General features: G+C 33.1%; 2 protein-coding genes across 3 annotated transcripts; both read left to right on the top strand.

Annotated features, from left to right (window-relative positions):
• Positions 1-1,703: 1,703 nt before the first annotated feature.
• On the top strand, positions 1,704-6,188 carry LOC137820452 (Phototropic-responsive NPH3 family protein). Its single transcript, XM_068624554.1, has 4 exons — positions 1,704-2,738; positions 3,410-3,479; positions 3,925-5,148; positions 5,379-6,188. Exons 1-4 carry the CDS (start codon positions 2,680-2,682, stop codon positions 5,955-5,957), a joined length of 1,932 nt encoding a protein of 643 aa, XP_068480655.1. The 5' UTR covers positions 1,704-2,679; the 3' UTR covers positions 5,958-6,188.
• A 2,895-nt stretch (positions 6,189-9,083) lies between these two features.
• CCC1 (cation-chloride co-transporter 1) lies at positions 9,084-25,586 on the top strand. 2 transcript variants are annotated; one of them, XM_068624090.1, is made up of 13 exons: positions 9,084-9,462; positions 9,780-9,926; positions 10,722-10,800; positions 10,986-11,077; positions 13,987-14,101; positions 14,803-14,903; positions 15,056-15,117; positions 16,326-16,553; positions 18,135-18,249; positions 19,719-19,913; positions 20,516-20,916; positions 22,925-23,086; positions 24,333-25,586. In XM_068624090.1, the coding sequence occupies exons 1-13, from the start codon at positions 9,275-9,277 to the stop codon at positions 25,424-25,426; spliced, it is 2,979 nt and encodes a 992-aa protein (XP_068480191.1). In that variant the 5' UTR covers positions 9,084-9,274; the 3' UTR covers positions 25,427-25,586. The 2 variants fall into 2 exon arrangements, with proteins under 2 accessions (XP_068480191.1, XP_090151255.1); XM_090295129.1 differs by lacking the exons at positions 9,084-9,462; positions 9,780-9,926; positions 10,722-10,800; ... (3 more) ...; positions 15,056-15,117; positions 16,326-16,553 and adding an exon at positions 16,726-16,777.
• Positions 25,587-25,896: the final 310 nt, after the last annotated feature.

Genomic DNA, 25,896 nt, shown 5'->3' with positions numbered 1-25,896 from the left:
TTTTTGGAGGAAAATTATAGAATGATCATATGGAGATGTACATAAAATCCACACATTATTAATTGTGGAACATCATTACTAGAGGATATATCAACATTACAACTCTAGAGAAAGAATGCACCCAAAAAGTTTGACTTCATGGACTTGAACAACAAAGCAATATATGTGTTTTGTTTAAAAATGAATTAAAAAAGTTTGTAGGTTGAAGACGAATGAGGAAATTTAGGACTCCTTAAAGATCTATTAGAAAGGAAATAAGGATTTAAAGTTGAGAAAGTTGTCATCTCACACACCAATTTGAGTCTTTTACCATGAATGATGATGATTTTGTTGAAGACATATTTGAAAACATTCAATATTTTAAAATTTGAGGGTTAAAACATGTGAAATCCAATAGTATACATTGCAATTTTTTTTTCACCACAAAATCCTCAATAAAATGTGAAGTTGTGGAAATAAATTACAAAACTCTTAAAGTGATAGTTCAGAGAGACAATGTTATGGACAAAAGAAATTCTGTTTATGAGACCCCGCATAGGCCCGTCCCATACTTGGCCCGCCTCGCATAGAATTTGCAGGCTGATTTTTCTAACCCACCCCGCATAAGAAATATTTATTATTATTTTTTATTTAGATGCATTAAGTAAATGGTCTCATAATATTATTTTCATGAAACATGCGTACTAAGATGTTATTAAAAATTTCAGAATGTAAAATATGAGGCTACATGAAGAAAATATGGGAGTGTAGAAAAAAAGTTATACATCTTAAAGTTATGCGAGTTATGCGGGCCAACCCGCCCTGCCCCGCACTTGGCCCGCGCGGACTATGAGTTATGCGAGACGGGTCTAAACAGGCCAACAAGTTAAAATAAGCAACCCGCCCGTGTTTTTTTAGCGACCCACACGGCCTGCCCCACTTTGCCACCCCTTATTAGATAAGATTCCCATGTGAAAATATAGAACACAATTTATATGTTATATCTTAAAACCAATCATCAAAAATGACAAAATTTACTCTAAGATTAATAAATATATATTTTAAAGTTATTTTCACAAATCAAAGATTTATTTATAAATGTTAAATTTGATGAATTAGAATATACACTAATAAGAGATTATCAAATATAGATTATCATTTTAGAAATTTACGCATCAAATCAACATATAGAGATCCAGCATTAAATAAACTCCCTTACTTTGATAGTTTTAAAAAATAGATACATAATTAAAAGAAAATCCAAAACATGTAAGCCCACAAAAACCATATTACAGGTTCTGTAATATCCATTCTAAATTATCTTATCCTAAATTTAAAAAACATGTTCCAGATATAGGTAGTAGATAAATTTTTCCTTTCATAAGCTAACCTTCCTCCAACCAAAATAGAAATCATAGAAGGTTTTTGTTTTCTTATGGAATATGGGAAGAAAAGTGGCGAAAATGAAGTAGTTTAGTCTGACTCAATTTTCTGGTAGATAATCTTTTTCTTGGTTGATCTGATCCACGAGTGAAATGCTGATTTTTATACAGAAAAAAGAAATGGAAGGTGGAATTTGGTTTGCCAAGTTGATTGAATTGTTTTAAACAACTTTCCTTTTTAAATTGATTCATGCCAAGTTCATTTTGACAAGTATCTGCATTGTAATCAGCAGCAGTAGTTGCAATTTTAATATTTTGATTAAGAAAACTGTGATTGGACCCAAAAGAAAGGTATGATTTTGAAGCTGAACACTGAACGGCGAGTGCGGTGGAAACGCACATGGGCTAGCTGGGGGTCCTTCCTTCATTCAGCTGCTACGAAACCGACAGTGGCAATAAACAAAGGAATTTCCCTAATAAATACAAAATACCAAACCGATTTTACTTCCATCTTCAACTGTTCTTGTTCTCCCAAGTCAAATCCAGTTTACTTAGTGCCCCAAATTATTCATTATTATTATTACTATTAATATTTTATTAATGGAGATTCCGTGCTCGAGAAAAGAGCAATGAGTGTATTTGAAGACACGGACCCCACATGGGTTCGGAGGGTTACCCTTTCAGATGCCAAAACCCATTAATGTTACACATTGCCCCATGTCCCAAAATTATAACTTTCCACACACATGCCTGCATTTAGATGGAGTCAATGCCTTCTATTTAACCAAGCTGTTACTGTTTGCACTTTTTCTTTGATGGGTTTGAGTGGTTTTTTGTTTTGCTCCTTCTGTCTCGGTTAGTTTGGTTTAGGCCTTTTCCGTTTGTTTGTTTGTTGGGGGTAGAGAACTGGGTTGTTGACCTAAACTGAGTGGTGATAAGGAATTTAGGTTTCTGGGGATCAATTTTTATTTTTTGGGAAGTGGGTGTTTGTGTTTTTTTGTACCCTAGCAATAGTGGAGTGGTTCTAGGGTTTTTGAGGTGGTGGTGTTATTGATTGAATCTGGTGGTGGATTCGGCTCTTTCGGGTTGTTGGGTTGCTGGGAATTTTGATAAAGGTTGTTTCTTTTGGAGAAGGGCATGGAAAGAAGCTGCATTGTGAATCAATTTCGTGGAGGGTGAATTTGAGGCCAAGGGGTGCTGCGTGGTACAGTGTTTGTGAAGGGTTTGATTGTGTTTCAAATTCAATTGGCCTTGGATCTGTTTCTTCACTTGGTTTTGTTCACCGATTGTTGTTCTCTTTTTGAGGATTCGAGTAGAGATGGCTTGCGTGAAATTGGGTTCCAAAACTGATGCTTTCCAGCGTCAAGGGCAGGCCTGGTATCTCGCCTTATCCTTTTGTTTGCTCTGTAAATTACAGTTTTGTTTTTTGTGTTCTCTCTCTCCTCTCTCTTCAATGTGACGGTTTTTTCTGTGTGTTGTGAAGCCTAAGATTGGGAAGAACTTTTTCCTACTTGTAAGCTGTGCTTTTACTGAATGCTGGCTTGTTTCGTCGAGAGTTTATATTGGTTCACATTATTGAACTCGTTTCTTTTTTATTACTCTTTCTTGTTGGATCTTCCTATGTCAAGTTCAGTTTGGTGCATAAGACCTACGTGTAAAGCGTGAATGAAAAGTGTTTAATGAGTTCCTTCCCTTTTTAGTAATTTGATATAATTGGTGAAACATATATGCATGGCAAAATTCTAATCTGTTCTTCCTGTGTATGATGGTCGTTGTACTACTTTGATGCCAGTTTGATAGAAATGAATTTGTCAATGAAGATTTTTTATCTTAAACTTGTTCTAGGAGTGCTGAATTTGATTTATCTTCTTCATGGTCTATGAGGAACTGTTCTTAAGTTTTTCTTTATAAAACTAAGCCATTTATAAATGGGATTGTTCTTAGTTCAAACAGATTGAAAATGCAATGTGCCTGTTTTAATTTTTTTATTTGAAAAATTCATCAGAGTTATATAATCTGTAACATTTTCATTGCTGTCATAAACATAGGTTCTGCACGACTGGGCTTCCTAGTGATATAGTTGTTGAAGTTGGAGAGATGTCCTTTCATCTTCACAAGGTATAACATATCTACACCTATTCTTTTAGTTTATTTTCATCACATTTAGTTGATGCACTATTCAAACATCAGTTTTCATAAGTTTCTAGCTTTAAGAATTTGATCTAGTCAGTTAAAAATTTGCTAAAGTTTACATGAAGGATAGAAATCAGATTTTAGGATGTATGCCGTCAGTGTAACAGTAGTTCAAAATAAAGACATTGCTACTGTGAAATGTAGTTGTAGTTTGGCATGTTTATGTGTTAATAAACACTTGATAAGTATTGTTATAGGAGCATTATGTAAAACAGTGCCAAGTTATAGCTCCGTTTTCGTCCATATATCATTTCTTACATGTTTGATATTACCTTCTTAGCCAAAATGTATCTCCATCTAAAAGCTTTCTCTCGTTATTTTGAGTATAAGGTTTTGTGAACTAAGCTAAATGAATTCATGCTTAATGCAGTTCCCTTTGCTCTCTAGAAGTGGTGTTCTGGAAAGAAGGATTGCTGAGGTTTCTGAATCAGAGGAAGAATGTGTCATATCCCTCAGTGACATTCCTGGCGGTGCCAAAACATTTGAACTTGTTGCAAAATTCTGCTATGGAGTGAAACTTGAACTGACATCATCAAATGTTGTGTACCTCTGGTGTGCTGCAGAGCTTCTAGAAATGACTGAGGAATATGGTGAAGGTAATCTTATTACACAGGCTGAAACCTTTTTCAATCAAGTGGTACTCCGCAGTTGGAAAGACTCTCTGAGGGCACTTCAAACCTGTGACGATGTTTCGGACCATGCTGAAGAGCTCCACATTGTGAAAAGATGTATTGAGTCACTAGCAGCAAAGGCGTCTACCGACCCAAATTTATTCGGGTGGCCAGTGCTGGAGCGTGGTGGTCCTTTGCAGAGCCCTGGTGGAAGTGTTTTGTGGAATGGAATAAGTACTGGGGCAAGACCAAAAAATTCAAGTGCAGATTGGTGGTATGAGGATGTATCGAATTTGAGTTTACCTCTTTATAAGAGATTAATAGATATCATGGAATCTCGAGGCATTAGGCAGGAGATTATCGCCGGTTCTCTTGCTTTCTATGCTAAAACATATCTGCCTATGTTAAATCGACGTCAGGTTTCTGGTGAGTCCAGCACCCGCCTTACACAGGTAGCTATGGGGTCTCCACTATCTGAAGATGACCAGAAGATTCTGCTGGAAGAGATTGATGGTTTGCTCTCAATGCAGAAGGGCCTGGTCCAAACAAAGTTCTTGTTTGGTTTACTTCGAACAGCCATGATTCTACGAGTGAGCCCCTCTTGCATATCTAATTTGGAAAAACGGATCGGCATGCAGCTTGACCAAGCTACTCTAGAAGATCTCTTAATGCCAAATTTCTCATATTCTATGGAGACACTTTACAATGTTGACTGTGTGCAAAGAATTCTTGACCATTTCCTTGCCATGGATCAGGTTACTGGCTGTGCCTCTCCATGCTCAATCGACGATGGTCAATTGATTGGATCACCTTCATTAACACCAATCACCATGGTAGCCAAGCTGATTGATGGTTACCTTGCAGAGGTTGCCCCAGATATTAATTTAAAACTTCCCAAGTTTCAGGCCCTCGCCGCAGCAGTTCCCGAGTATGCCCGGCCTTTGGATGATGGTTTATATCGTGCATTAGATATTTACTTGAAGGTATATCTACACCAAATTGGTTTATATCATTATATAATTAGTGTTTAGCATGTTTTTGATATACTTAGCTCATGTTTATTTAATTCCCATCCTTGATTTAGAATTGGGCATGCTTTACCCAAAGAATGTTTCAAATTTATAATGCATTTCCTTCTATGCATGAGTTACAATGGCTTGTCACTCTTCTAACTAATTTGGACTGATTCACTGATGCTGTAACAAAACTACAGTCTCACCCATGGTTGGTGGAGTCTGAGAGAGAGCAGCTATGTAGGCTGATGGATTGCCAGAAGCTCTCATTAGAGGCATGCACGCATGCGGCGCAGAACGAGAGGCTACCGATCAGAACAATCTTTCAAGTTCTATTTTTCGAGCAGCTTCAGCTCCGGACTTCCATAGCCGGTTGCTTTCTAGTTTCGGATAATCTGGACGGATCGAGGCAGTTGAGAAGTGGTGTTGTTGGATCTACAGAGGGTGGGTGGGCATCAGCAGTGAAGGAAAATCAGGTTTTGAAAGTGGGAATGGACAACATGAGGATGAGGGTGTGTGAGCTTGAGAAGGAATGTTCAAACATGAGGCAGGAGATTGAGAAATTGGGTCGTTCAAAGGGATCAAGCGCCTGGGGAACTGTTTCTAAGAAACTTGGGTTTAAGATGAAGTCTCAGATGTGTAGTGCTCAAGAAGGGTCAGTTAGCAACCAGAACAATGCAAATAATAAGGTTGAGAAGTTGAAAGAAAGACATGTAAAGCACAAGAAAAGTTCTTCTATTAGTGACAAAGCATCAGTTTCTTCAATTGTTCATTCATAGTCTTCTCTTTCCTCTCATGTAATCAATTTCTTGCTCCCTGCTTCTCATTCAGATGAAGTCTCTGTATTGTGTAAACCCTAGATTTAGCTTCGTTTATTTATTTTTCCTTTTCCCTTCCTTTCTCCCACTACCATGCACATTATGTCTCCTGGTCCAAAATATTCCATTGTTTGAATTTTAACAGGTAAATCCTTAGAGTTCTGAAATTATTCGGAAGTAACTGTTGCAACACACTCTCTTCTGATATTTCTTGGGACACATTCACTCTATCATTATAATGACCTTATGGAAAATTGTTCTACATGTCATTGAAGAATGATAATCATGTTTGTTCAGAATATGACTGCATTATTGATGTATATGTGTTGGTTTTGAGGGTTTCTCATTTTTATCTGCACTAATTAATTTCATCCATTCTAAATATGTCTTTAAATCCAAGCCAAATTTTAAAAAGGAGATCACTTTTTTTTATCAAATATCACTCAAATTCGATATTTTAATGATTAAAAAGATAAGAGAAATGTCTGTGTTATAATTTATAACGATAATAATTAATAAAGATACACATTTGGATAATTATTTTTCTTTATATACATTTTCTTACTATTTTTGTTTTGCAATAACGGTTTATTTATTAGATAACGGTTTCTTATTAGATAACTGTCAACCATGCCTGTTTCCAATAGTTATAGCTTAATATATTACCACTAGTTTCTCAACTACTTTTAAAGATAGTTTCTATAAAAGAAAAGAAAATGACTACTGTGGTTTGTTACTGAATCACAATATAAAATTATTCTATACAATTGATACATATTCTATTTTCTCTTGACGATAAAAAAATGTTTGATTGAATAAAAATTAAAAAGTTTTTTGGAATAATAAGGAAATTAACTAAATAAATTATTTAAATACATACATGTTCTATCGAATTATTAGCCAACATCGTGACAAGTCTATTTTATTTATTTTTAAACTAAGGATACACAAACTTAACAAATGTGGAAGTGGAGCTATATATTTTCAAGGCATGGAGTTTGCTTCTTTTATCTTTAATTGATTAAAACTCAATCTTTATTTTTTATAAATTTACTCTAATTATGTACACCTATCTACTAGGGTCGTATTTGTCTCAACATCTATACTTTTCATAATTATTAGATTGCTAATAAATGAAATTAAGGATGATTTATAAACACTCTTTTCACTTAAACAAAAGTGTTTTTAAATAGAAAAGTGACATAAGCATTAAACACCTAAATAAAATATATCATATCCGATAATTGTATGTATGAAATTAGGTGAACGTGTAAAAATGTAAATGAATTTTCGCTTCATCTTTTTCCTAGGACCTCTTTGTTATTCTCATTTTATTTATTCAAATATTTTGAGAATAATTTTGGTTTATGTTAAAGATTCCATGTCGATTAGAGATAACGACATATCATAATATATAAGTGAGTGTAAACTTATTTTTATAAGTCAATTTTATAAAGTTGAGTTAGACTAAAAGTTCACTTTCTATTATAGTATGAGAGTCGTTTAGAGTCTATCATAACAAAAGTTTGTTGGACTTATTATGTCACTACTATCAAACTACTCATAAATATACACGAGTTGGAGGGTCTTAACGTAATAGAGTGTGTTAAAGATCCCACATCTATTAGAGATAAAAAAAATTTATAATATACAAATGAATGTAAACCTCATTTCATGAGTTAGTTTCATAAGATTAGATTGGACTTAGATAATGTAACAAATACCATTTTCAAAACTTTAACATCTAAATTGTTAAGGTAAAGTAAATTTCATAATATTGAAAAGTTAATATATACATAAATATTATTTTTTTAATTGTGTGGAATCTTATAGACATAATATATTATTTATAAGGAATTTAAGAATGTACGTAGGACGAATATGAAAATTAAGTTATTTTATTTGTTAATAATATATATAAATCATATCATTTGTAGTTACACGTGTTCTATGCCATATTTAATCTCTTTGACTATTACTATTTTCTTCTCACAACCTTATCTATTTCTCTTAAATCACTCATATTTTTCAACATCATACTAACACATTATATATTTAATATTTAATCAGCATTATTCTCCAAAACTACACTGCAAACCATCTATTATATATTTATTATTTAATCATTTTTTTAAATATAGACTTACGTAATACTTCTTTTTCACTAGTCTATTATAACCAAAATTATTATTTTTTGAGTAAACTTGAAATAAAATAGTTATGAGATAATAATTTTATTTGAAAGTAAAAATAAGAAAAATAGTATTATGAAGTTGAAAGAAAAAAAATCCTTTTGATGACTACAAATTTTTAGATTTATATGAACATTTTTTTTAATAGAAACTTTATACAAACTCAACTATTATCAAACACACAACTGAAATACCGAACACCTTCTTGACCTGGTTCATGTTTTGAATATTTCTTACTCTATATTATAACCTCAAATGGTAATATTTTATAAGGTAAAGTATTTTTTTATCCTTCTAAAATTTCAAAATTTGGTTTAGTTCCTATAAATTGTTTATTTATTTTTTAGTTGACCTTATTTCAAAATATATTACTTTTAAGTCTTTGAAGTGATCCATATAAAACTTTATAAACTAAAAGAACTAAAGGTAAATATTTTAAAATGACGAAAACAAAACTAAAAGTAATAAATATTTTTATTACCATACAAAAACTGAGTTAAATTAGTCAGCTTATATTAAAAGAAACATTAATATTTTTTTATATAATATTGATTCATTAAACAATATATAATCAATATAAATAAGAAATATTAAATTAACTTTGATAATGCAAATTGTGGATAGTCAAATACTAAAACTAGTTTAACTCATAGGTTATAAGTATAAAACCCAAATTACGCTATCCTGGGTGGGTTTAGATATATCCATTAAACTGTATATATATATATATATATATATATATTTATTTATTTTTAATTTTTTTAATTTTTTCGAACAGGAATAGTTAAACTGCATATTAATTAATTCGATCCAAAATGATTTTATAGAAACTAATAATTTATTCAAAAATTGTGTCCAAAATTAACAATTTATTTTCCTCCCTCCAAACACACATAAATATAAATTTCTTCGTTATACTATTCTCTTTCCTTGCGGTCTTACTCTTACCCATTCGCATTTCATTCTCTTAAGCAAACAAACAAACAAAAAAAGACTATAGAACGCTGGATCTGAATTTTCTGTTGCTTATTCTCTCTTTTTCTATTTACCATTTCTGATTCAGATTTGCGATTTGGATCTGAGAAAATGGATCGAGAAAATGGCGACGGTGACATTGAAGGCGGTGGCGGCGATGATGGTTTTCGTTCGTCGATTGGCCGCAAGTATCGTCCTGTGTTGGCCAATGATCGTGCGGTGCTCGAAATGTCTTCCATAGATCCGGGATCTTCTTCTTCTTCCACTTCTGCATTTGCAGATCATCCTCCCAATCTAAGGTATTCGCACTGTTCCATCTCCGCCAATTTCTTGTCTCGCGATTGTGTCGATTTCATTTCGTTTCGTAATCAGAAACTTGCGCTTTACCGGAGGAATGGGGCGATGTTTTGACCTGCTATTGCTTGCGATTGAAACAAGTGAGATTTTGTATGTGAGAGTGCGTGTTGTGAAGCTAGTCACTTGTGTCGAGTTGATTTGGTGTGTGAGTGCGACTGTGTGTTGTTGTGAAGGAAATAAAGTTAGTCCATTGTGATGAGTTGATGTTGTTATTGGGTTTATTCTGAGTTTTTTCTTCTTCTTTTACCTATGTGGTCAGAAAAGTGAAAACTAGTGTTAATGGGAGTTCGGATGCTAAAGAAGGGAACGCTCTTCATCAACAGCAACCTAATGGAACCCAGCAGCAGGAATCTAAACTGGAACTGTTCGGTTTCGATTCACTTGTCAACATTCTTGGTCTCAAAAGGTATATGGGACTTGCTTGCTGCTACCGATACTCATTTTCAGCTAGTAGATGTTTTTTTAAGTTTACATAGTTTGTTTTTCAGGTTTTATACTTAAACTTTACCGTGTGAATAGGGAACTTTACCATTTCTTCAAAATTCTAATGCATTAAACTTGAATTGCTTTCACTTCAAGTTGTTTATTTTTCAAATGTTTTGTTTGGATAGGACAATTCAAATTTATTTGAATCTTAATTTTCTTGTTTGGATGAAATATTTCAGTTTCACTAACTAAATACAAAAAATACCAAATACAAAAATTACCATCAAATAATAGTATTGATGATGATTGAAAAAATGATTCCTTTAGACATCGAACAAAAAGAACCATTATAAATTCTTTGTAAAAGTAAATTACCTTTTAAAAATTTCTCATCCGTGAACTCTATTAAACTCTTTGCACAGCTGAATTTGAGAGTGGATAGGATATGCTTTGAAGATGACCTTGTTTTTGGTTTCTTTTAGTCATAAGCATTCGCTACTATTTAGCTGCGAGAAATTTACTGCAATGAATTTGTTTAAGGTTTTACTTATATATTTTTATAATTATCTGGTTATTGTAAAGGGATTTGAATGTTTTTTTAACTAAAAGAGCAACCACCCTTAAAAATGGAACAAACAGATGGGCCCTAGTTTGTTTCTTACACTGGAGGGGTGTCTCCTATCAATGATATTGTGATTTGATTTTAGTTCTAGAATTTTTCCTGGTTTTCTGATTTCAAAGAACTTTTTGTTGACTTTAATCTGTCCTTCTCTAGTATGACTGGTGAGCACGTTGCACAACCAACCAGTCCTAGAGACGGTGAGGATATATCCATCACTGCTGGCTTGCCAAAGGTATGCTATTTTCTCGAGTATAATTTTACTCCCTTTATTTGCATCTCATCTACTCTCTTGATAACAATGGCATCATATTAGAATGTTTTCTGTTAGATTAGCTGTATATAATGTCACTAAAAAATAAAAATTATGTGCATTACCTATTTTTTGTCTTGACATAACATGTTTATTTAATTCTGCAGCCTTCTGCTCCCAAACTTGGTACACTAATGGGCGTATTTATTCCATGTATACAAAGCATTTTGGGCATCATCTACTACATTCGTTTCTCTTGGTAACTTGTAAATCGCTTTAAATCTCACATCATATATGATAATGTTTAGGCTTTGTGGTATTAAATATCTGATTATTGGAGAATGATTATTTGAAATTTAAAATTTTCTCAAGCAATCAGATATTATAATTTGGTATTCAAATACAATTTAACAATTCAGATTCAAGTTTAAATGGACAGAACCCATATCTTCCTTATTTATCACGTATTTTGAGTGAATGATTGTTCATTTGAAAATTTCTAGTGCCTTGTAACTACAGTTTGAAGTTAAAATCTGATCCACTTGTTAGATATGATCAAAATAGTGACAAATGTAGTTTTCCAAATCCCAACATAGCTATTTGTCTTAGTTTTGAAACATTTCCATGATGAATACCTTTGGAATATTTATTTGTTTTCTTTTTTCTGAAGTAAAGGTTATTTGTTAAGATTGAATAACTTATTTATTTGAGCATTATAGTAAAGCTTATACCATTAAATAGGGAACTTAGACTATTAGTAATTTTACCCGTCTGTATCATAATCTTATGATTCATGTTTCGAATCTTCCGATTTGATATATTTTAGCTATCTACCAATTCATTTCTCAAGATAAATCTTAAATGAACATGTATCTTATGATACATGAATCGATGTATGTAAGTTTTATCACCAATACGATACAACAATTCATATGCTTTTCACTTTTTCACCAATTCTGGTGAAAAAAATTTAAAAAGTCATGCGAGCTTAAATTTTTAAATGAAAAGGAATTTGAAAGAACACTTGTGAACTTATCTTATGGTTATTCCATCTCTATTTGTCATTCACTAATTCAATATGCTCACTCTATTTAGCTATTTGATTGTTTTATTCCCATTATTCTAAAATAAAGACTTCACAAACTTAGATATAACTCATTGCCTAAGTTGTTTGGCCTCATCTACATTAAACATATATATAATCTATATGATATATTATGCAAAATTCATAAAATCACTGAAGGGTCCATGATTCAAATCTTGATTTGGTAACCTTTGTGTCCATTGTCTTCTTTTAGCACAATTTACAAGTCTATTTGATTTGAGAAAACATACTTTGTTTCCAGTTGAAAAGTGAAAATCGTATTGCTGTTTTCACCATTTTTTGTACAAAATTTGAAAATACGATTTTTTTTGTAATTTTAGTTAGCAAGAAATGAGAACTAAAATGCTTTTTCAAACCAAATAGGTTCTAATTTTGTCAGAAATGTTGTTAGAGATGATAGAAAATGGGAAGACCTTTACAAGTCTATTTTAGTTGAAGAGAAGGAAAAGGGTTAAACTGTGATCAGCATGTGACCGGGTAGTTAGTTATTTATTTCAGTTAGTGAGCAAGGACATAATAAATAGGTCCTTAGTTGTAAGCGAGAACAATTTTTGACAAATTAAAGTGATAAATGGATGTTGCCAGTGTGAAAAGGAGAGTGCTCCTTTTTGGGGTAATTTTGTTTACCCTGGTGCCTTTGTGAGTTTGTGTGGAGTGTGTGAAATGATACAAAAGTAATTATTGCAGCAAAGGGTGTGTTTGTGATCAGGAGTGTGCTTCCTGACAATTGGTTCGATCTGCCAGATTTGATCATGATGGGGAATCGAGTGGGAATGTTAGAGAAATCGGTTAGTGAGCAAAGAGTGACATTAGCAGATCTTGAATATATCAAGAAATCTCTCAAGACAGAGTAATCAGAAAAATCATTCTATGGAAGGGGTTACTTCAGTGAATCAGATTGATCAATCCTCAGAAGAAGAGGAGGTCAGTTGGTATGAAGGGGAGTCTCTAAGATGATCTTGGACCGACAAAGTGGAGTTACCTACTTTTGAAGGGCAAGATCCTTTGGAATAGCTTGCAAGGGTAGAAATATTTTTGAAGTTCAACAAATCAGGCCTTCTAAAATGTTAAAGCTGGCTTTGATTGGTATGGAAGGGAATGCTGTTCACTGGTTCCAATATTGGTGCTGGAAGACCAAGACCCCTTGGAAAGGGTTCTCAGAAGCCTTGATGAGGAGATTTAGAGATAAAGGCAGAGTGTTGGTGTATGAGGGATTGACATTGCTGACACAAAAGGGAGGGGTACAATAACTGGTAACAAAAGTACCCCTTAAAGGAGCACTCTCCTTTTCAGACTGGCAATATCCAGTAACCACTTTAATTAGTCAAAAACTGTTCCCACTTGACTTATTTATTATATCTTCATTCACTAACCAAAATAACTAACTACCTGGTCACATACTAATCACAAATACTTGCCTTTTTTTCTTTCCCATTTTCTATTTACCTACCAACATTTTTAACAATATCCAACCAAAGGGGGTTAGTTAAGTTTCTGGTAAAGATTAGTTATCGATAATATCATTACATACTTCGAACTATATGGTTACAAAAAAGGGCTCTAAGCTTCCAAAACTTCTAATCCTCAAATTTATAACGAAGAAAATCAATCATAATTGATTCAACATCCTGACATGAACTCTTCATGAGTTTGACTTTGGGAACAACACTGTGTGTTAGATTGGCATGGACATTTAACATTTATGGTTACTTTTATCAACTGCTTTTAGTAATTCTATCAATTATGTAACAGAACCTATGATGTGATTCTTATGAGAAATACTAGAAGATGAATTAGTGATACACACACACACATAATATATACACCATGCACAATCCAATACCATCCATAAGTACATATGTGTAGCATATTTCATTGTCTATTTGTCCTAATCAGAATGTATTATATGTATTAATAAATTGATCATTATTCATTATTTTCTGTGATACTGTATTTTAATTATTATAATATTTGTTTGATCCCCTTGGTGTTTTCAATTTGATTGAGTTGGATACTTTAAACTAGCTAAACATTGGATGTTTTCATAACTGTCATTATTGTAGGATTGTTGGCATGGCTGGCATAGGAGAGACATTGTTGCTTGTTTCTTTATGTGGCACCTGTACATTCCTTACTTCAATATCATTGAGTGCTATTGCAACCAATGGTGCCATGAAGGTAAGCACTGTATGAGTAAGTTGAAGTACTGCTTATTTGCTATGACTACAGTTTTTACAAAATCTGATTGTTAAAACTTAGTATACTTCATATAGCTTTCTTTTTTAACTTTTATTTGGATTATTCACAAATTTAAACTGTACTTGTTAGTTAAATTGAAAAAGGAGTTTGCTGTCATGTCTTGCTCAAGTTGAGGCATAATGATTTGTGACAAGAATGGATGAGTATTTATTTAAGGACTCTTACGTACATTGGATACAATTGGACTAACTAGAGTTTTTTTTCTTAAAACCAGAAACCTTTTTAAGGACTCCGTGTGGTCTTATGACAAAAATAATTACAAGTATTTTCCTTTTAGTTGGAGTAAGCTATGCGATTATTATTAAATGCACCATTGTGTTTTGTCAAAATCAAGTATTTTAAGAAAGGTCTCTTAGATCTAAGGCAGCGTTTGACCCAACTTTGTTAGATCTCCTTAAAAGGAAATATTAGGCGGCACAATTTTATTTCTTGTGTGTTCTATGAGATTTTTTTTATGTATTTCTTTATCTTTCCTTTTAGCTTAAATTTTTGTTTGAAATAACTCACAATAAAAAATCTTTTTAAGTGATCAAGTGTAAAAGGGATAGCATTTTATTTTTCCAAAAATTTGAGTAAATCTAGATGCATTAATAATTCATACTTTCTTCTGTGTTGTGTAGGGTGGGGGACCTTACTATCTAATAGGTCGAGCCCTTGGTCCTGAAGTTGGAGTTAGCATTGGTCTATGCTTCTTCCTTGGAAATGCAGTTGCCGGAGCACTGTAAGTGTATACTATGAATCTCTTTTAATTTTAATCTCTTAAAAGGAAAACCGGCTAGAAGGGTTATGTATGTAACCAAATTGTAGTTATGATAGCTGATATGTACCATGAAATTAATTCTGAAGTTCGTTGTCTGTTGCTTATGATTCTAGTTATGTATTGGGAGCTGTAGAAACGTTTTTGAAAGCAGTTCCTGCTGCTGGGATTTTTAGAGGTAACAAGTCTAATTATTTTGGAATTAACTGTTTCTTATGCATATTATTCCTTTTCATTTGCAAACATGTTATTTATTAGTTGCTGAAGGTTGGTGCTTTGTGGTTTTAATTGAGCATATATACCCTCCCATTGTCATTATCATTTACTCTCTTCATCACATAATAAGCATCGTGTAAGTAAAAAAAAATAAGTGTTATTTTAGCCTTTTTTCAATGTAATATTAATTTTTTTCCCTAATTTTGCAAAATTGGCATACTGAAATTATAGAATTTTATAATTGTGCTAACATATATATGAGCTATAAAGAGATTTTTTTTATATGCAACGTGAAAAGGGATCGAGTTGTTCCAAACGTTACTATGTTAAAGTTACTGTGTATCTTCTTCATCTTCACCTTTCATTTTTTTTAATCTAAGCGTTTTATTGAGTAACTAATATTAGTGTTAGGGTTTAAACATTTTTATAGCAGAAAACACCTCATCCCATAGATCAGATATTACACACAACACAAATATAGCCTAGAGTGGATTGGCCACTAGCGCCCAACATCAACACTTAGACCCATAGATTAGAAGGAATTGAAGGATAGAGATGTTTTAGAGTTAGTTTGGGTTATTTGTTTCCTCCACTCTCTCTCTCTCTCTCTCTCTATATATATATATATATATATATAGTTACTTTAATGGTTGTCATTTATTACATGTCAGAAAGACCAGAAAGGTTTCAATAGCTATTGGAAATGTTTCTATTTTAAAAAATAAGTTTGAATAGAACTAGATGGTAGATTGGAATAATCAAAGCATGTAGTGGTGCAAATAAATTGTGCTTAAAGGCCATCCAACTATGATTAATTTTTCTCATCACATTTTTCCTTGGTGACTATAATTTAGGACCCTTTGCATTGTTAGCCATGATGAAGGGGAAAGCAAGAGTCACTGTTCTCTTTTTAGATTAATAAAAACAAAGCAGTATTTTTTTCTTTTATTGGTGTACTGTTACATTGTTTTGTGTTCAATAATGTCCTTTTCATTTCTTTGATGTTGGGGTTTGTATAGGACGAATGGGTGTAATGATTTATTATTGTTTAGGGTTATGTTTTATTGTTGTGAGCATTAAGTTTGAAGTGAGCAATTTGATCATGTAATGATTTATTATTATTGTTATTAGTATTATATAATTATATATTTATTTGTATTGCAAGTGCAGAGACTGTTACACAAGTTAATGGGACTGCGGTGGCACAACCAATAGAGAGTCCAAGTTCTCATGACTTGCAAATATATGGGATTATTGTGACTATTTTGTTATGCTTTATTGTATTTGGAGGTGTGAAGATGATAAATCGGGTTGCACCTGCTTTTCTCATTCCTGTTTTATTTTCACTCGTGTGCATATTTTTGGGAGTTCTTTTGGCAAGGAAGGATCATCCTACAGGTTTATTTTTTCTCTGTCCCCTTTTCCCAATTTTCCATCGCTTACTTTCCCTTTTGCAGTCACTTTCCTGTTAAAGGAAGCCATATTTTAGCTTCCTCCTAGGCTTAGCTTACATGTAGACTGTTTTGTGTAGGCACTTTCACAATTCGGTAACACTTGGGTTGATTTTCAGGAATGTGAAACATAAATTTTGGGCCTTTTGCGTCATTTAATTTCTTGTTAGGGTAAGACTATGTGTCTCCTTTACACATAACAAGCTGTTTGAAATGAAAGGAACATAAGGAACATTGATTATATTTCATAGCCATAACTAAATATTCCAGAATAAGAACTTGAAACACTTTTGATTTCAGTTTAATGGATCTGGAAACACTTTATCTATCCAAATCTAAATCTAAAAGGGAAAACTAATTTTGAGTGAATATACTTGAGTGCCTAATCCAGACATAGTTAAATTATACAGACACATAGATAATTAATACAGTGTATGGATTACAAAATATAATAATAAGATCATCATAATTTCCTAAGGTACACAGAACAACTGCTACATATAAAGTTTTAAATTATTTATAATCATAACATACCTAACCCAAGGTTCTCATTTTACGTGTGTGCTTTAGTTATTTTATTTTGGACAAATTATTCTTGTTGGCAAGATTTGTGTAAGAGCTTTTCATTAAAGAAGTATTTCTCCAAATTTAAATGTTACCAAACACTCTTGGAACTTCTATTTTAAAGGAAATTCTTTTATTGATGGAGAAGCTATTGAGTTTCAGTCTCTTATTTCTTTCTTTGAATGGTTCTACACATTTTCTGTCAATGCAGATGGGGCCATTTGAACCCTTTATTCTCTTTGTTGTCTTTGCAGTCCTTAATTAGGTTTCTAATTTACTCTCAAATCATCAGCCTTTTCATGTCAAATGAAGGGATGTCAATAGCTATTGGTTTATTTTGTGAACCTTAGGAACCTCCAAACCAATCCAACTTCTTGAAGGTTTGGTTTGGGTGTTCTGATAAAGAATGGTGACCTGATAGTGTTAGTTTAAAGTCATGTTTTTTCTCTCTTCTGATTATGTGTGTAATTTTTGGAATGATTATTTCAATTTTCTGATGTGGCCCCGCGACTTGACCTGGACAATCCAATAGTAATCAAGGTTAACCATAAAAAATCCACAGAAAAATTATCCGAATTCATTGTGTTTGGACCAAAAGTTTGCCAAACTTGACCCCATCCAAGCCTATAAAATGTATTTGGAAGTCCAAATCTGAATAAAATCATGTTCTTTGTTTGGAAAGCGATATTAAATAGGAATAGGATTACCTTTTCCTTTTTGGAAGCAAATAAACAAAATTTAGAGAAGAGAATAAGGGTATAATGTTTTATTTGAAATTAGTAATAAGAAAATTTTGAGCAGAAGCAGAAAAGAGAATCAAATCTAGCCAATAATTAGGAAAACAACTCCATGGTGTTGTTGAGGAATTCTTTCCTTTCATTCTTCCATCTTTTTGTTTTTCAGATTTACTTTTACTGATTTAATTCAATTCATTTCCCCCCTCTTTTTACCTTAATTAATCCAGAGGGAATTGTTGGGCTGAATTCAAAGACATTTAGGGACAATTGGAGTTCAGATTATCAAAAGACTAATGATGCTGGAATTCCACAACCTGATGGTTCGACAACCTGGGATTTCAAGTAAGATTTTTTAACTTTTTCTCATTTAACCATATACCCCTTCTATTCTGCCATTCAAACTTTCACTGCGACATGAGAAGCCTAAACAATTTGGGTTTTACTCTGTCCATAAATAATTTGTGAGCAAAGTGTTTCTAACTTTTGACAATTGACCAAGTTCTTTGTGGTGTATCGGAGAAACTGACTCAAAGAGTTGAATTAGACTAATTCTGCAGATGTAATGGCTGAATGCAATGATTATGTTCCTCAATTTTTTATTTTATTTTTAGTTCGTGTAAATTCTACCTATTGAAGTTGAAAATGATTTCATTAACCTTTTATCCAAACATTTTAATTTTTGTTGGTGGAGTTTTTTAAAAGTGTTTTATTTCATCTTTTTAACTAGTTTGTTGAAATTCTTTGCTTGGATAACGTAGTGCACAAAGTTCCCAACTTGAATTTGGGGAAGTTAGATGTATACAGCCTCAATTTCTCTAAGAGAGGCTGTTTGTAGGATTTGAACCTATTACTTCCAGGACCAAGAGTCACTCTTGGATTTTATGCTGAGTTGATAAGGGTGTTAGACAGTTCAAAATATTTGTTATTGTTGACCTATCATGAATGTAGTTATAGTCGTGTAATTACAATTATAGGATCTGTGCAGACCTCCTACTAACCAAGGTCTACTCCTTAATGAAGGAGATGGAAAGTAGAGAAATGTGGCAGTGACAGAATCAGGAATATCAAATTAGTGACAGAATCAGGAATATCAAATCAGGAATTCCTATGGCTGATAAATAATGAGAGGATTTGGTTCCTGATGGGTGGGATTAGATATATGTGAAGAGCAGGGAGAGTTTGTGAATGTGAGAGTATGTGGGAGAATTGTGTAAAGTAACCTTCAAAGAGCTACACTATTTTTTATTTTTCCTATAGTTAACTATGAGCATTTTTTTTTGTTTTCACCATTTTCTGACTCCGAGCTAATATCATGTTAATGTTTATACAGCTTAGTTTTATTGGCCTATAGCTTAATTTTCTTATAAAATATATAATGTTATATTTCAGCTGCATGTGGCTTCAATATTTGCTTGCAACACGCTATATGACAGTGGAATTTCAGCTTTTTGTGATTTTCCATCATTTGCTATTTATAACAGTATACAATGATATGTTTTTTAAACAGTATTTTTGAAGCATGGAAACTCTTAATAGTTTACAATTTGCATACTAGGGCTTTGTGAGTTCTCCTAGAAGGCCAAGTTTGGCAACCTTGGTGGAAGAGTTGGGGAAAGAATTTCATTTCATCACCTTAAAATAGCATTGCTGTCCATATAATTAAAACCATTCACAAATAAACAGGTCCCTTAGATAGGGACCAAACCATTCATAATTAAAGCAGGTCCCTTAGATAGGGAACAATTTGATGAAAAAATTGCTAGTTTATTATATTTCATATTTTATAATTCTGATTTTCTTTTTTCTCCCAGTTCATTGGTAGGCCTCTTTTTCCCTGCTGTGACGGGAATAATGGCAGGTTCTAATCGATCATCTTCACTGAGAGATACTCAGCGATCAATTCCTGTTGGAACTTTAGCAGCAACTCTTACAACTAGTTGTCTGTATCTTGTTTCTTTGGTATTGTTTGGCTCCGTTGCCAGCAGAGAGAAGCTTTTAACGGACAGGTAATTTTTGGTTAAGAATTTGTTCGTGTAGTTTTTCTTGATATAAAAAGAATTTGTAGTATTTCAGTCATTACAGTTTATTTTCTTATTTATTTAATTAGGACTAACATCCCTAATTTCCCACTTACCTTCTGATGTACAGATTTGTAGCCAAAAGTACTTAGGTTAGCATTCATTTCAATGTTCATATATACCTTGTACTGACTGATGTAAATGATCAGAATATAGTAATATCATTCAAGTTCTCTTTTTAAAAGTAAATTTATTGAGGAACCTGAGAAAAAATTGAATAGGGTCAGGCTTCCTCATAACAACAGAAAAAGGAAAATAAAAAACAAGATTCAAGGATTAGCTCAAAATGTCTATTCTATCTGAATGTTGATAAATCCCCTTTTTATCTCTACCTTTTTGTTTGTATTTGGAAGTATTTTATCCCTTATTAGTATGTATCTGATCTTTGGGAGGATGGTTTGGATTAATTAGGAATATTAGTATTTTATGTTTTAAAATAAATTATAGAGATATGTATATATTAAGAATATTATATCTGTCCTTGCCATTTTGGATACTGGTTTGAAGTCTGATTTTGAGCTTTTATGCAGGCTACTCACAGCTACAATTGCATGGCCTTTTCCTTCATTAATTAAAATTGGAATTATTCTTTCGACTATGGGTGCTGCTCTTCAGAGCCTGACTGGTGCCCCACGTCTGCTCGCAGCAATAGCCAATGATGATATTTTACCTATTTTGAACTACTTTAAAGTTGCAGATGGCGGTGAACCACATGTTGCTACCTTTTTCACTGCTTTCTTGTGTATCGGATGTGTCATTATTGGGAATCTGGATCTTATCACTCCAACTGTAACTATGTTTTTCCTTCTATGTTACACTGGTGTCAACTTATCCTGCTTCCTTCTCGATCTACTAGATGCCCCTAGTTGGCGTCCTCGGTGGAAATTTCACCATTGGAGTACGTCCCTTGTGGGAGCATTACTATGCATAGGTATGCTGTCTCCCTTTGTTTTTTCCAATTAGTTTAGTCAGTTGTTTCTTATCTCATTATATTCAGATGTGAAGAATCTTTCTGTTTTAGATTTGGTGCACTAAAGACACCAACTGTAGCATACCATCATGTATGGCACTATGGGTGTGTCTGACAAGCTTTAGGGAACTTATTCTAGTTTGTCAAAATAGTTTGACTCATCGACTCATGAAGTTTTATGGACAAATTTATTATATAAGCTCTCATGTAACTAAAGCTTATTAAATAAATGCTTCATTTAATTGTTTACCCAAACACACCATATACGACATTTTAGACAAAAAGGATATGGTGAGAACTGAGAAACCCTGTATTGAGTGTATTTTAGTGTATATAACCCTACATTGAAGACTTACGGTAAAAGTGGAAAGGCCTATGTATGTACACTACTGATATTACATCTTTAAGGTGCAAACCTAGCTTTGTTATGTATAATAACTACGATTAAAAGCCAACACATACAAATGAATGGGATGGCTATTAACTAGCTGCTACTTTACCATTGGTCAAGCTGCACATAATAATCATATGCACCAATCTTGTTTCAGGTATATGTAGCTATTGTGAGGAGCTTTGAGAGAATTTTTAAATGTCTCCCAGTTGTTTATTAGAATTGGTGAAAGCTTGTAGCACGTTCCCCTTTATATGTTTCTCTTGTATGAAATGACTACTGTATATGTTTTGTTCATTAATAGAAAATTTGATTGTATATGGGGATTGTGTCGAAAGAAGCTTAGTTATTACATATTTTACCTAACCTGATTCACTTATTCAAGCATTAGTGTTGAAACAGTTTGTTTTTAGTGAATGGTATTAGAGCAGTAAGTATACTCAGAGTATTAAAGGAAAGGCTGGGGAATGGTTTCAAAGGTGCCTATTTCCAACTAGCATTTTGTAGCCTTTAGTCCCTAGGGTAAAATTTTTATTCTATAAGATAAATGAGGATATGAAATTTTCATTTTTCCCATCCCATTCCATTTTTCTGGTAATGGATAATGATTCCTGGTTCTAATGCAATTCCTTATTTTTGTTTTGGTTTTTTCACTAACATAGTATTGTTCATTCCATGCATATAAAGCATGGAATGCAATCTGATAGGATGCGGCCCACTATTACAAATGTTTATGAGAGAAGAAATATGGGAAATGGAAATAAAGCTATTTGATGTTAGTTACACATAGTTAGGAGTTAGTTAAGAGTAAGAGAGGTTTGTATAAAAATAAACTAAGGAGAGATAATCAGACAAGGACAGGAAATATGTTGTTGATAGGATTCTAGTCACTCGAAGAACGAAAACTATTATTTTCTATAATATCTTACATTTTAGAAATAAACACTGTTTCACTCTTTCTTCCTCAGGAAATTCATCTTGTTTTATTCTGATCAAGTTTCTATAATAATCACCTTTTTCACTTACCAAGGTGACATAAGTTCTATCAAAGAAAGATGGCATACTCTGTATTTTTATATTCCGAAGACTGCAAACAATTGCATTTCAATGATTATCACATGTAGACTGTAGAAAATGGTTGACCTTGTTCACAGAAAGATATTTGGTTGCCTGATAATGTTCTTTGCAACATGTCTCCAGTATTTACTGAGGCCCACTTGAGGCTTATTGTAAAGCTTGAGATCTGGATTGATAGGTGTTTCTGCAAGATTGGGCAGCCTCAATGCCAACAAAATATGAATTTGCCCAAATCTCTAATTTTAAAATGAATAGGATAATCACAGATCTAGTTCGTAGTTGATGTAATGGTCTATGTGAAGAGAGCAATGCATGCACAATCTTGAAATACTCCATTTTTTTCCCACGAATACTACAATTTAACATTGGGGTGAGTCTGAGGAATGAAGTATTGTTAATCTATACACAGTTTGCTATTATTCATTAGGTGCTTACTACTGCTACAAGAGTGTTCATCTTGAAACTTGATTTTGTGGTGATCATTACTTTTTTCCTTTGCAGTGATCATGTTCCTAATTTCCTGGTCATTCACCGTGGTATCTTTGGCCCTTGCAAGCCTCATATATAAGTACGTGAGCATTAAAGGAAAGGCTGGGGACTGGGGAGATGGTTTCAAAAGTGCCTATTTCCAACTAGCACTTCGTAGCCTTCGGTCCCTAGGAGGTATGTATCATTCAAATTTAATCACGTGCTCTCCTCAAGTAGATGATACAATACAGAAGAGAATAACATTGTTGAATTTGGCATCTATTTAAGATTGAATGGTCAATCACTAGTTTGTTCTCCTTTCAAAGGTTCCCTAACCCTGACATAGCTATTCGTTCTGATGATGTCTTATTCCTGTTATCTCGGAGAAGTTATTATTTTAGTTTATTTAGATTTTTCATCTCCTTTCACTCGGTTACCAATTCAGCTTGATCCTTTAATTTCAGTTTGAATGATTTCAAATTTAATTAAAAGACACATTGTGGAACACCTTGCACTAAGTTTCTGTTTTATTTTATATATTGAATTATGTTGTATAGAAATGCTCTTAATATTGATGATTAGGCTTGGAAATTTGTGTAATTATATTTTCATTTTTAAGAAAAGAAATCTCACTCCCACTGGAAAGACTATTTAGAATTATCTGTTTGAGAGTTTAAAACATTCTGACTTCTTCTCTCTGAATTATTAATGATGCAATCTGCATTCTTCATGGGATTATGGTAAGAAAAAAATCATGGTTCAAATTTCTCTAGATTCTTTTGGTGGGGGTTTTCTGTACAGGATTTGAATAAATTCTATTTTATAGAAGTAAACTTAGTTTGCATTTGAGATTCATCATGATTAGGACCTTTTATTATCGCAACAAATTGATTACTCATCCAGTTGTCCAATTAACGTTTCTCATCAAATGCCTTGTCAACCCCAATGGAAGAGGAAAGAAAGATGATCATTTAGAATATCTTTTATAAAGAAATGAATATTTATTATAGGCGTTGCAAGATAATGTTGAACAGAAATTCTTGACAGAATTTGGCTTGTCTATTTACGATAAATATTCATTTTGATAAATGTTTTCCAAATAAGCCATTACTAGTTACAGTTTGCTTGATTATAAATTTCAATCATAGCACTTGTAACTTAAAACTTGAATTGCTGTTACTTTCTCTGATATTGCATGTATTTCTCATGACCTAATTTATCATCTACATTTTTTAATATCTTGATCATTCAGAGTAAGAGTCTGATGATTCATATGTTAAAATTAAAAATTGTTAAGCAGTTTATTTTTAAAAATGTCAAAATAAATGTTTTTATAGAAAGAGCTTTATCGCATTATGATGCTCATTTTCTTTTTCTGTTAATGTATTTGTTATTGTAAACTTAGGTTCCCCTAGCAACTTATTTCCATTTATTTTTGTAGCAAACCAAGTGCACCCAAAGAATTGGTATCCAATTCCACTAATATTTTGCCGACCCTGGGGCAAACTGCCAGAAAACGTTCCCTGTCATCCCAAACTTGCAGATTTTGCCAATTGCATGAAGAAGAAAGGTCGAGGAATGTCCATATTTGTTTCTATACTAGATGGCGATTACCATGAATGTGCTGAAGATGCCAAAACTGCTTGTAAACAACTTAGCACCTACATTGATTACAAAAATTGTGAAGGTGTGGCTGAGATTGTTGTTGCTCCTAACATGTCTGAAGGCTTCCGTGGCATTATTCAGACAATGGGCCTGGGCAATCTCAAACCAAACATTGTGGTGATGCGTTACCCAGAAATTTGGCGAAGGGAAAACTTGACAGAAATCCCTGCCACCTTTGTTGGGATAATCAATGATTGCATTGTTGCAAACAAAGCTGTGGTTATAGTTAAGGGTCTTGATGAATGGCCGAATGAGTACCAGAGGCAGTATGGTACAATTGATTTGTACTGGATTGTAAGAGATGGTGGTCTCATGCTGCTTCTCTCTCAGCTCCTTCTTACCAAGGCGAGCTTTGAGAATTGTAAGATTCAGGTGTTTTGTATCGCAGAAGATGACGGGGATGCAGAGGGACTGAAAGCTGATGTGAAAAAATTCCTTTATGATCTTCGGATGCAAGCGGAAGTGTTTGTGATAACAATGAAATGGGATGCACAGATGGATGGGGGTGGTGGGTCTCCACAAGACGAGTCAACGGAAGCATTTACTAGTGCTCAGCAGAGAATTGAAGATTACTTAACCCAGATGAAGGTGGGAGCCCAGACAGAAGGTACTCCTCTAATGGCAGATGGTAAACCTGTGATTGTGAACGAGAAGCAGGTTGAGAAATTTCTTTACACAACACTTAAGCTGAATTCAATAATTTTGAGATATTCAAGAATGGCTGCTGTTGTATTGGTAAGTCTTCCTCCACCTCCACTGAGTCACCCAGCATACTTCTATATGGAATACATGGATCTGTTGCTGGAGAATGTACCAAGGATTTTGATTGTAAGAGGTTATCGTAGAGACGTTGTAACTCTATTCACGTAGTTTTAAGTGGATTCTAGGACACTAATCACATTTCTCCCTCACTGTTTATATTTTGTAGCTTACATGCAAGTGCTCATTCTTTGTACCAATTTTCTTGCTGAAGAGGGTCTTTTGTATTCACCAGTTTTAGAGGAAATATCAAATTATTTTCAACTTATAATTTTAATCCTTTACTATTCTCGCTTCCAAGGTGCATCAAAATAATGGCTATTAACATTTCGAACACCTTCAACTCCACCAAAAATAATTCCTCCTAATGCAATACGTCTGTTTTGTATGAAGGCCCACGCAAGAACACTTTTAGTTTGTGTATTGTTTCATGAATGACTCTTTCTTCATATATTTCTATATGTTATTATGTCATATTCTGGATTATATATTATTTTGGATTATATAATTTGAAGATTAATTTCAGATTCAGAATTAACTTATAGATTATATAATCTAAAATATTATTTTTTTAATTATGA

This window comes from Phaseolus vulgaris, chromosome 9 (genome assembly GCF_051622355.1).
Source record: "Phaseolus vulgaris cultivar YP4 chromosome 9, ASM5162235v1, whole genome shotgun sequence".
Taxonomy (NCBI): Eukaryota; Viridiplantae; Streptophyta; class Magnoliopsida; order Fabales; family Fabaceae; genus Phaseolus; species Phaseolus vulgaris.
Note: the sequence above shows the minus strand (reverse complement) of the source record. Positions and strands in the feature narration are given on the sequence as shown.

Bases quoted from the DNA above. Each gene is read 5' to 3' on its own strand.
- CCC1 (XM_068624090.1), top strand. From the start codon at position 9,275: ATGGATCGAGAAAATGGCGACGGTGACATTGAAGGCGGTGGCGGCGAT. The intron at 10,801-10,985 runs GTATGCTATTTT...TTAATTCTGCAG, and splicing joins TCACTGCTGGCTTGCCAAAG to CCTTCTGCTCCCAAACTTGG. The intron at 14,102-14,802 runs GTAAGCACTGTA...TGTGTTGTGTAG, and splicing joins CAACCAATGGTGCCATGAAG to GGTGGGGGACCTTACTATCT.
- LOC137820452 (XM_068624554.1), top strand. From the start codon at position 2,680: ATGGCTTGCGTGAAATTGGGTTCCAAAACTGATGCTTTCCAGCGTCAA. The intron at 2,739-3,409 runs GTATCTCGCCTT...TCATAAACATAG, and splicing joins CAGCGTCAAGGGCAGGCCTG to GTTCTGCACGACTGGGCTTC. The intron at 5,149-5,378 runs GTATATCTACAC...ACAAAACTACAG, and splicing joins CATTAGATATTTACTTGAAG to TCTCACCCATGGTTGGTGGA.